At 47.9% G+C, this 12,230-nt stretch overlaps 1 protein-coding gene across 7 annotated transcripts in view; it reads right to left on the reverse strand.

The window, feature by feature from the left end:
* The window catches only part of DLGAP4 (DLG associated protein 4), a 128,695-nt gene that overhangs the window by 5,909 nt on the left and 110,556 nt on the right, over positions 1-12,230 (reverse strand). For 6 of the 7 annotated variants that reach the window (XM_061441666.1, XM_061441664.1, XM_061441667.1 and 3 more), the window contains 3 exons: positions 2,284-2,645; positions 858-949; positions 8-417 (listed from right to left, as the gene is read on the reverse strand). In XM_061441666.1, the coding sequence (XP_061297650.1) occupies positions 8-417; positions 858-949; positions 2,284-2,645 (864 nt within the window). Of the gene's footprint in view, positions 1-7; positions 418-857; positions 950-2,283; positions 2,646-12,230 lie in introns of those variants that run through there. The other variant, XM_061441670.1, reaches the window with a different exon arrangement.

The following is a 12,230-nucleotide window of genomic DNA, read 5'->3' on the forward strand; positions in this document are numbered from 1 at the left end:
CACCTACCTTCTTCAGAGAGATTGTTCTCTTTGGTCTCCTGGTCCATCTGGCGGCACCAGCCTTCTAACCGCTCTGTTTCCGCCTGCAGCAGCTTCAGAAACCAGTACCCATCCCGCCGGCAGGCTCCTGGCTGTGTGGGTTCTGATGGTGAGGTGGAGGACGTCTCGAGCCAGGGGTCAGGAGGAGGGAGAGAGGAAGGCTCCAGGGCTGGGTCATTGTTTTCTCCATAGGAGAGGTTTCTCTTAATCTGTGAGGGCTTGGCTGGTTGCCTGGTAGTGGCATCACCACCAACGGAGTTGTTGTGTTGGGGGCACTCAGCGAGGCTTCTCTCAGATGATTTACAGCTAGAGTTATTAGGTTCCTGTGTGTCAGAGTCTGTGTCCTGTTTGGTGGACATGCTGCGAGAGTGGCTGTTTCTAGAGAGATCAGAACCAAACATTAAAGAGCAGAACTCACCCTGGCTGCCCTCACACGCACTGACAGTGAAACGCACTTGTTTATTATGCCTGCAGCTGAGCCTCACCCTGCCCACCCTGCCCCTCCTCACACACAAACACACACCACACATTCAGACAGACAAAATTATAAGGTTGCCTGCTTACTGCAATAGGCATTCAGCTGAGAGGACTGACGCACAGCTGTAATTACATCGTGTACTTTTCATTTGAAATTTCAAACTCCCATTGATTTGGCTGTTTACAGAACAAGTGCTGTGTGCTGTGGAGGAAGAGCCCTCCATGGGCCCCCATTCAACACCACTCATATTGGAACAGAGAAGGGGAGAAGGTCTAAGCAAAAGTGGGGGGAGCACAATTGAAAAGAAAGGAAACTACAAAAGCTTGCGCCTTTCACTTACCGCCACTCGTCCTCTACCTGTACCCCGATGGACTGGAATTTGGTGGCTGGTGGAGGAGGCTCCTCTTTTGCCACTGGCTGAAGGCAGTCAACCTTATTGAACAAGAAAAATACAGACAAAAACAGACACAAGAACTTGCTGCTGGAATTCACATTAGTAGACCAGGAGTGCTGCACACACACACACACAGCATGCTGACACCACACACCAACTGGAGGGGTCTCTAAGGAGAGGCACAAGGCTACTGCTCAGGTTGGCCTCCACTTGAGCAGCAGTCCTGCCAGGTACCTGCTCTATAGCCCTCAGCTCTGCCACCCACTGCTGTTTGCTCAGCTGTGGCACACTGGGGATGGGCTGCATGTCCCTTGTTCCTGACGGGCCAACTGTATGGGTATCTGACATGGGCAAAGGCCAAGAGACTCAAGAGAGGGCAGTGATCTGATTGAGACTGACAGCAAAGCCCAGCTTCCTCTGTCCCAGGGACTGACACCCTTCACAGCTCTGGATAAGAGGATTAGAAGGGTTTAGGAAGGAAACACAGGCTGTGGGGCAGGTGGCTGGGGAACCAGCTCAGAAAAGGAAGAGGACAGGAAGACAGTCAGCCTCTCCAATGCGAGTTCTCTTGCCTTGCTGCCCTTTCAGCATCTATTTTGTCCCACTAGCCCTGCAGAAAAGCCTTCACTAGCACATGTACCCAACTGGCCAGCTAGCCTTACTGTAAAGCCAATGGAGAACTTATTCAGCACAAACACATGTGGTGGCTCAAAGCCCAGAACCACATTTGGATTTGCCCAAGTGCTCACAGGAGCCATCTGTAACTGGGAAATCTGTCCACAGGAAGAGTGGACAATTGCAGATGACTGAAGTTTGTTGAGTAAAGCACAGATTTACTCGATGGGTTCTCATCTGACTTTATGATCAACAGCTCATTTCCACTGATTTCCACAGAGTTAAATGCTTCCAACAAGAGAAGCAGCAACCTGCTGGGAACGAGCAGCAAGGAACTGCTCCCTCCTCCCTGCAGTCCTGGAACCATTTTGCACTGCAGCAGCCCATGTTAAGTATAAGGGCCCACCTCTCAGAAAAGAGTTGTCCCTAGAACAGTGACAGACAAGGAGCAGATTGATGTTAAGTACAGAGCACAGGAGTAGAAACAGCAAAAGGCCTCTTTAGAGGGACTCACCCGGTTAACAGAGTCCCACTGCCTTATGAAACATTTTATACTGAAAGAACTTAGTTCTTTCTGGTCTGTTATGGAAGCTTCTGCTGTATTTCACCCCAGGAACACAGGAAGTTAGTCTGACAAGGCAGTTAGTTTCTGTCGCTACCCTGAGTTCAGCTGCACATCTGGTCACACAAAATGCACACGCTAAATGGATGGGTTAAGGACATTCCTTAGGACAAAGGAAAACAAACTATTCCATACTTGTATTCCTATAGACGACAGCTTTCTTTTGGGGATATTCTCCACTTTAGGCTCTTCGCTGGTCAGAGTCCCTTTGTCACTTTTCAAAGTTGCATTTTTCTGAGGTAACTCGGGAGTGTCTCTGGCTGGAGTCACAACGCTCCCCCTCGTCACACTGGGTGTCCTGGTGCTGTCCAAGCTGTCTGAGGAATTGCTGAGTCCTGACTGGCTGGTCACCTCGCTCTTGTGGTCCTGGCTGTCCAGGTAGGTGTCCTGCGCCGATTCAGTGCTGCTCTGCACAGTGACAGAGATGAACGGCTTTGATGTGGTCCGCGGTGGGACAGGAGGTGGAGTCTTTTTATATGCCACTAGGCATGATGAACCTGCAGGAATGGAGGTGGGGAGAACAGAGAATGCAAAAGACAGATTGGGGAGAGAAAAAGAGAGATACAGCAAGAGAGAAAGAAAAAGCAGGTCAGTCACAACATCCAAGAGGAGCCTCCAAGCAGAAGCTGGAGGCAGAAATGCAGAAACAGCCTACAGCCAGCAGCTCACACTGGTAACCCAAACCAAAGCATAAGGGGAAGCAGAAGGCAGAGCCAGAGCTAGCTTGCAAAAGAAGTTAAAAGGAAAATCATGATGTGTGAAAGGCTGGAAATGGAGAAAAGGAATAGAAAAGCCTCCTAAGAATGCTGCAGAGTTTGGCAGGTGTAAGCCTCCACGGTGGGGAATTTTTCTGTGGCTAAACCCTATGTTTTAGTGTCCTAACACAGCCAAGTGTCTCAGTTCTTTGTCCCATCAGTTGACAAGTTTCAGTGTCTGGAGCAGGGTGGTGGTTTTTCCTATAAAAATGGAAAGAAGCCATAAAGTTTGTTAGATGCTGATGGAGCAAACGTTTGTGAAGTACCTTAAAGCCCTGCTGCTATGTGTTAAAGGAAAATATGTCCTCTGCTGGCATTCCAAGTGAACAGCCACTGGATGAACAGTGCCCACAGTCACTGTAAAAGGGCTCTCTCAATGACTCTCTCTCATTGCCACAGCTATGGCAACTTCTAGGCCAAGTCTTAAGCCCTGTCTTGTACCGTGCAGTGCAGAAACAGCCTGAACAGAGCAACCCTTGATAAGCCATGGCTACACCACCAAAACACAGAACACTCATGCTGCTGCCTTGCCTTACCGTACCATGGGACTATTATCTATGACAAGCAAGAGCCACTCAAATTGTCAGTGGAGAAAACATATCCCTACAATTAAATACCTAGTCTCCCAGCCCACACAGCCACTGTTCTTCCCCACGGACAGCACTTGGAATGCCAGCTGCCCGGGGTTATCCTCACCTAACAGCGAGCCTCTGTGACTCCATGGCACCCAGAACCCAGGTGCTGGAGGGGTGCAGTGGTGGTGCTGGCATGTTTAACAGGAGCACAGCTCAGATTTCCCAGCTGCTGTTTACATCCACAGCACTGTAATTGGGGAAAGGAAATCAATTGCTGTCTGACATTGAACAATGCAGCCAGGCAAAACAAGGGGAGGGCAGCACATGAGCACAGAAAGGCAGCAGTTTCCTGGGGACAATCAGTGGTGTTCAGGGTCAATAAGCTAGATCCAAATTCATCCTTCCACATACCAACAGACAGTATGAATAGTATTTGTGCTGCTCTATATACAGAAGGAAACTGCAGCATCCCTGTCTTGCTCCTCTGGACCACTTTATGCCATCCAGCTCAGCTGAAGAGCATCACACATTTTGCTAGAAGGAAATTACAGAGTACCAACAAAAAAACCTGCTCCTGTTAATGTACATGTGGTCAAAGGGTTGACTATGGAAGCTGTAAAAACAAGTTTGTGGCTACAAGAAACACTGCAATTGAAACAAAGATCGTAAGCCTTAAAGAACCAGGGATGCTTTGATCAGTGCATTTGCAAATTAATCCCACTGAAGCCCTCTGCAGCCATAAACCAGAGACTTTTGACTGTGCAGCAAACCCAGAAGCCACATCTTACAATGGGTTTCAAAAGCAAAAGTCAGGGTAAGCTCACCTAGAGCACTCTGCCCTTCTCCCTCAACACAACTCTGACCTAAGTTTCAGTGTTTCTCATACCTGTGGGAAAAGACAAGGTATTGAGGCAGCCAAGAGCATCCCGGTATTCCCGTAGGACAGAGATGCTCCTGGACCATCGGGGCAGGCAGTGCGCCCTCATGGCTCAGAGGTCAATCCCACCAGTTTGGAGTGTTCCAGTTGCTGACTTACCCCTTTCAAAGGTCTACAGCTCAACAGGGCATGGATCTGCTTTGGAGCTGCTGCAGGTCATAGCCTATTTTAAAATCAGCTCACGCTATGATGTGGAACACAACCCACAGGGGCACTGGAGCAGGCACACACCTTATTCTGCAGCACCATCAGCTAAGTTCACTTGCTAACACCAGCCACGCTCCACAAAGGTGCAGAACAACAACAAAATGTGGAAGTTTCACTTCAGCTTTCAGCTTTGCAGCACTAGACTCTTCCTGCTCACAGGATCTTCTAAGGCTTATTTAAGCAAGCTGTTAGAATTCACAGCTGTGCTGGGGAGGATTGAATTTTGAGGCAGGGATGTCTGTTTATAGTCTTCCTTGCATAATTACTTTTAGAAAGCAGTATGCTTCCACATTACCATCCTGCACGGCTGCTCTCCAGGGCTTAGGCAGTACCCACTGATGCAGCCCCAGCAAAGGAGCTGTGTTTCAGCATTAGCCTGGAGAGCCCTCCCGACCCCTGGGCATGCTGTGATCCTCTCCCTCTGCTTCCCAAGAGACAGGCATTTGCTTCTTGAAAGCCTAAATGTAGGAGTCATAAAAGAATACTAAATCCAGTGTCACCTTAGGAGGCCTCTGTTCAAACACCACCAGACTGCGCTGACCTCACTGCCTGCCAGCACCAGCGAGATCAGAGCCAAAGTATTTGGGTTCAGATTTAAATATCATAATTGCCCTCAAGTGTGTGTCTAGCATGAAGTGCCCAGTTATTTTGTTGCTGTTGCTGACTCAGTAGAGCCTGGGGATATTTCTGATCATTCCAGTGACTTCAAGGACCTATTCAAGCCATCCTTATTCTGGTTAAATTACCTCAAAGGCTCCAAGCCACAGACAGTTGTGAAGGTGAGTCAGGCTGCCCTCAAATGCATTAGCAGGGCTCAGACTGCTGTTACTTCCCTGCATCCCTCCTTTCTCCCTAGGAAGAGATGAACAAATGACGTTTCCTCATGCATAAAGCAATGTGCTCTGAAACAGTCTCTCCTATTACAAGACAACCTCATTTGTCAAGTGAAACAACCCAGTAATCTTGCAGCAAGGGAGAACCACCGTCATTGGCATTATCCCCTCAGAGATTTTGGGCCCATGTTTACCCTAGGGTCTCATGGAAGGAGCTGCATTAAGAGTAGGTTTCAGTAGCAAAGGGAACTGGAACAGCCACATTCCAAGCAGCCTGACCTCTGATTTTCATCAACTCGAAGGACACTTCAAGGTTGAAATTATACCATATCATGGAATGTTTTATTTGTAGAGTCCAAGCAAGTGATCCACAGTTACAATTACCACTGAAGACAATACAGATACTCACTGATTTTTATGAGTTCACAGCAGCCACTTCCAACCTTATTTTTCTGCTAAAGCAGGTTTCTAGCCTTCATGGCTACAGCCAAACAGACAGGCCTCCTCGAACCTGTATCTGGTCTATTTAAAAGCTGTCTGGGCATTCTGCAGATTGAACGTCAAGACCTGCATTAGAGGCACAGATGAGAAACCTACCTGAATTTTATTAGTCAAGAAGTAACAACTATTTCCATCTAGACAAAGATGGGGAATCCCTGTGAAGATGCCACCTCCTGCTCTGAAAGGATTAATGTCTTTAGAGCACCAAAGCAATTTTAGAAGTAGTCTTACGCTGCTTAAACAAAACCACACTCCTGGAAAGCCACATTACATGACTGCATTTCAAGAGCCTGTTCATGGAAATGCTATAAATACCCACTCCCTCAGTGCCTTTCCTTCATAAATCTTAGTAGCACTCATCTTTGAAAAGGAAAAAACTCACCTTGATACTACACAGAGAGGTGCCCCACAGGGAAATATGTTACTAAGCTGGGGACGGGCTGTGGACCCTCCTGCCACAATCCTTACTCCACTAAGCTCCAGCCTATACCAGCAGCATCCCAGAGGGAGCAGTTCACCCACCTTACAGCCCAATCTGTGCACTGCCTCCATAGAGACCTACAGAGCAGCCAGCCCAGCAAAACCCTTCTGAAGCTCTCAGATAACCAGGAGGAACATTTTAGCACTTCACCAGCTCCCCACAACCCTCAGGTCTGCTTACTGTACCTGCTGTTTGCTTATAATCACAGAGCTGAGAAGCATAGCCTGGCTTGTGTATAAGTCACACAGAGCATGGTCCAGGTGCTCCTCCCAGGCACCACCACCATTTGTGTTCTCTGGTCACCCATGACTGAGATGCCTTTAGGGTGAACTGTGGCATTAACTAACAGCATTGAGTAACTGTGCTGGGTGGACTGCACAGGGCAGGCAAGGGCAGCAGCGCTCTGCTGCTCAGGAATTCTCATTAGAGACCTGTATCTGTACATCGGGTGTGAGCAGAAGCCTTTAACCAGTGAAGGAGGAAAACCTGAGTACTGGGATCTCTTCACACAAGAGACTTTGCATTTTTCAATGTACCAGAAGTCTGAGCTTCTTGGAGATACTCCAATTTGTAATTCCAAGCAACGTTTTGAGCAGAGAAATTGTAAGTACTTACACACTGAAAATTATTCACTGGGAAGGCCACTTGTAGAAGGTCACAACTTTAAGAGGCATCAGATGCTAGCACCCAAGAATGCTGTGGTTTATCTTGCACTGCTGGCATTCTGATTTGGTCATCTCCCCCTTGCAGCACAGATTCAGCCTTACAGTAAGGACCCAACAGACAACACCAGCCACAGACACTCCCAAACCCATCTGCAGCAACTATTACTGGGGCTTCTATTTGTATCCAAAGAGACACTGAACTTCTCCCCACCCTGTTCAAAGTCATTTTCAGCACAGGTTTTAAAGCATGTTGGAGGCAACTCCACCCCGCTCCACAGCTGTGCATCCAGCAAGCTGTCCATCTGTCCTGTGGGCCTCAGGCAGGGCTCCAGTCCAGCACAGTGCTGTTAAGGAAGCATTCCCTTCTGCTCCCTGCCCAAGATGTTAATCCATTCGCAAGAACCAAGATCCCCACAACCAACCATCCCACCTCAAGAAGTCACTGGGAGGAGAAAACCCATGAGCATGGTTCCAGGAGAAGCAGAACTGCAGCTCTGAGGGTGGGGGTGCCTGTTCCCCAGTGACAGGGCCCCCACCAGCCTCTCACCTATGAGCTCATTGCCCATTTACTGGTGGCACACACAGTTTTCCACAAAGGAGATGAAGGGAATGGTCCATCAGTTCAGCGTGCCTTTGCTCTGTACTGGAATCAGGCTGTGCTTATTCCCTCAATGCCCTCGCTAATGAGGGCTAACACTCAATGAGCTTAATACACCAAGAGATGTGAAGCAGCACAGCTAAAGGGACCCAAGCCCACAGAGCACTGTGTGCACCATAGTGCCCAGTCTCTGTACTCCTAAAGCCACTTTCTCTGCAAGTTTTACTTAGGATAATGGCAGCATACACATGAATTTAGGACATAAGTATGAACAAGACATGAATTAGCCAGTGCCACCAGCTCACAGGAGGCTTTCCTTCTCCCTGCCCCACCAGGGGATGTTAACCAACCTGCTGTCCCTCTGCAAAGTGGCAAACGTCATGGACCAGGGTTAGGTGTTTACAGGAGACACCCTTATGAAGAACTTATCCACTTCTACAGCCACATTTAAGTGCACCAAGGGTATTAGCGTTAATCTTCAAAGTGTTTAGGAAAGACAGTGTAATTAGACAGCTCTTATTAGTTTTTCTCCAAGTTAGCAGTTTCTAGAATATCCTGCAGAAGTGAGTTCCACCAGCTCATTATGCACTGCAGGAAATATCCTTCCCATTTGCCATCGCTTTCTGTAACACCACATCACTCAGAGGACGGCATATGCAGATGCTTTAAACTCGCTTCTGTCACTGCAGAAGTCCAGGGAATCTGAACACACCTCCACAAAGTCACACCCAGTCAAAACCATATGGCTAGAAACCATGCAGCACCACTTGGTAAACCAAGCCTCTTCTCGTCTATGTCAAAGCTCAGCAGCTTGAGCTTGCTATTTTAGGGGTATTCTGACCACTAAAGCACAAGATCAAGTCAATCCCAAGCACCTGCCCACGTATCAAAGGAGACACACTGCAAGCTTTCAACGTACAGGGTGGAAGCCGCATCTTGAGCACAAAGTGCAACAACCCAACTGCTTGCCCTTTCAGAAAGGGGAATTTGCCCATTAGGCAGGGTACAAACAGCACAAACAGTTATTCTGCAGTACTTCCCCACACACCTTCCTTTCAGCCCAGGAACCATCCTCTAAGGCCACCAGAAACCCACCTTTTTGTCCAGGACCCTTCTACAGTTGCAGGAATACAAAGAGCTCCAGTACAGCAGAATTACACCTAAGGCTTTTGGGCATCTGTGCCCACTGACATGAGTTTGGGTCTATGGTGCTTGGGGAACAGCAGGGAGTTTCTGCAGAAACTGCACGGTTGCTGAGGCAATGTTGGCGTGTTCCCACCAACAGACACTCACAGAAGCAGCGTGGATGAGTTATCATTACTTAAGTGTACCATTTAAACACTGTTCACAGAAGAGCTGGCCAAGAGGGTGCTGAAAACACTGATGGCAGCCAGCAGCTTGTCAACACAGACTGTGATAACAGGAACAGGCCTGCACTGGTGTCAGCAACAGCCTAGTTCCCCCAGTACAAGTGGGGCTCCTAAAGGACTGCTTCATCCCCAAGACCAGAAGCTGCAGTGATTTCTTAGCCTATTTAGATCATCTAGAAATTGCCACCATTGCTGCTGAAGAACTTCAGGGTAAGAACTGATTTCTCCATCACTTCATTCAGCATCAAGATTTTTATCATAGTTTCCAGTTACTGCATCCCAAATTTTACCTGATCCACACAGGGAATTGCTGGCAGCTGCTATTCCCACTCGCCCACAGGACGATATTCCAGCTGTTTGAGGCATCAGCGATGCCACCAGGCACAGCAGAGGTGGTTTTGCCAGAACATTATGAAAAACCCTCTCCACACCCAGATGACGAGCAATTCTTTGTAAGCTAAAAACAAACCCCACCCTGTACCCACAGGGCCAGAGAAGCACATGTGTCAGCAGATGAGCAGACAATGCAACATGGCCTCGGTGCAAGGAAGATGGGGAAAGCAGCAGGCTTAACAGATATCTTCCCATGCTTATCCAGCCTAGAAGAACCTAACCCTTAGCCAAGACTGTCTTTCCACTTGGACATTTGCTGCCAGGCAGCCAGCACCCAGGATTTACATCTTCAAAGCTACAATGAGGAGGTTTTAATAGTCAGATCCAATTGAAGTTATTTCCTTCCTTAAGTATGTACAAACCAAGATGTGGCAACATTATGCTAACGCTGAAGAATCAAAGTCAAAATTGCTGGGAAATGGCTGTTGGCTGAGGCACAAGCTTTGCATGTTAGAGAAAGCTGTTCCATATTCACAATTTAACATGGCATTAGTTACAAGATTAAAAAGTATCACATGAACCAACACAGAAAAGGCTAGAGCAGGTTGCTCCCTCCCTTCATTAGCATTACATTTGAGACAGTGGTTAGTGCTGCACCAACCAGAACAGGCAGCACTGCAAACCTCCCATTGATCTGAAGAGGCAAGACAAGTCCTTAGAGCTGGAGCAGGCAATTAAGCAAATATTCCAACCTTCTAATCCTTTTGGGTAGGGTACTCGGAAGCTTTTGAAAGCAGAGCTGTTATCATTGCTTGGATTTCTGAATGCTCCCACATGAACGAACCTATGGGCTCCGCAAAGCTGAGCTGCCTTTCTCACTAGCTAAGCACAGAGGTATGCAAAGAGCAGTGTGTGTCCCCAGTGATGCTGAGCACACTGTTCTCCCACAGGCCAAGAGTGCTCAGCTCTGATTTCTTAAGCATTTCAAATATCACAAGCACTTGCAGAACAATAGTCCCTTCTGCCATCCTCCAAAGGGAAGGGGTTTCCGGAATAAACCCAGCACTTGCTGGAATACTTCATTTCAGGAATCAAGCATGCCAGCTGACAAAGGAGCTACTGTCCAGGCTCCAGCTCTGAAATGAAAGAGCACAACAAATCCTAAGTGGGAACTGAGTCTTCTCCGAGCACATCTGAGGCTCTAATATCTGTGACCTAAATAGCTTCAAGCTACCTACAAGTCATCATCTTTACAACTCAGTTTGTTTTTACTGGAGGCTCCAAAACACCAAGGTCCTGGTTCACAGTCCTGAAGTCTCTGTAATCATTAAAGTTCAGAGCCCAAACCACCACTTTTCAGCCACAAATATGGGTAGCAGAAGGTCTGGATTCATGTGTGCAGTACCTGTTCACCCACACCCATGTTCATCTGGTCCTCCAGCTTGCAGAACCTGCCATAAAGGTACTCTGAAGATCTAAGACTATTAACTAGAAAAGGGACACAAGGGAGAGGCTGGGGAAGAGCCCCACCACATCCATTTAACAGACTCCGTTTATAGGCAGCAAAATGAAGGGCACTGTCTCAGTCACTCTGTTCTCATGCTATTTCATCTGCCACATCACCCTTAAGACCTGTCCTGCTGTTTGGAATTCAGGATCTGGCACGATGTGTCCCTGGCCTTCCAAGGAGGGTTAACAGTAAAACCCAGTCTCCACCAAAAGCATTAAATGCCACTGCAGCATCCCTGCTGCTTTCAGGAACCTGCTCAACTGCAGAGCAAACTACTTTCCTGCCTTGAAAGCTTGTGCCAGACTTCCTGGCTTCATTTCCCACCTTGCTTATTTATTCCTGTTTCCAAATGAGTGATCTCTCCCTTCGCTCCTTTCAACTTCCTGTTGTACACAGCTCCAGCTACAAAAGAAACATCACCCAACCCAAATGTGGAGATCCTAGAGCTGTTCTGTGGGATATTCCAAAAAGCTTCCTCCCAGGACTCCACCTGTAAACATTAAATATCAACAAGCAGGTGAAGCACTGACACTAATGGAAGAGGTTAGTGTGACAGGGTGGGCAGCACAGCTATGCTGCCTTCCTGAAAGAGTGTTTCCTTGATCTCCTGAAGCCAGATGGGCCTCCAGGAGAGGCTGCTAAAGACACACCACCACTATTCTTTATCCAGGCAGTTGTATATGTATGGCATGAGCAGGCTTTCCACACTGGCTTGTTTAGCCTTGAAAGAAGCCCATCCACAATCTTCTTTTTCCTGCTCATCTTCAGCTTCCTCTCCTGGCACATCCCACAGTCTCTCAGGGCTGCCAGAGGCACCTGCACTCAAACAGGCAGTGCAAAAATCAGTTGACTGCAAAGCCCCTTCTTCAAACAAGCACAGAATCCTTCTGTCAGTTATGGAGGAACCTAAACTGTAACTAAGCTGGTGCCAGGGATAAAACACAGGACCTGCTGGACTCAGTTTGACAGAAAACATCAGGCACATACCAAAACTAATGCAGCAGCTACAGTGGGACGAGTCCTGCTTCTCATATCAGAAGCTTACTAAAGCTAAAGCTCTGTAAAGCAAATGACAGAGCTTTTTGCTAGAGGTCCCCAGAGTCACAACCCTACCAAACAGATACCAGTCCTCTGGAGAATATGACCACAGGTTTCAGCAAGCAGGTGATGGGACTGCTGCTGATCATGTCCATACCCATCTCTTCCCTTTTCCCACAGCCCCTGCCTACAGTCCAAGCATTCAGGCAGCTGACAGAGCACAGAGGTGAAGACAACTCTAACTCATACAGGCACAAAAGTTCTTCCTGCAAGGGCTGG

This window comes from Pezoporus flaviventris, unplaced genomic scaffold (genome assembly GCF_033815535.1).
Source record: "Pezoporus flaviventris isolate CSIRO_AGI_PZ_B2104156 unplaced genomic scaffold, CSIRO_AGI_Pfla_v1 ptg000213l, whole genome shotgun sequence".
Taxonomy (NCBI): Eukaryota; Metazoa; Chordata; class Aves; order Psittaciformes; family Psittacidae; genus Pezoporus; species Pezoporus flaviventris.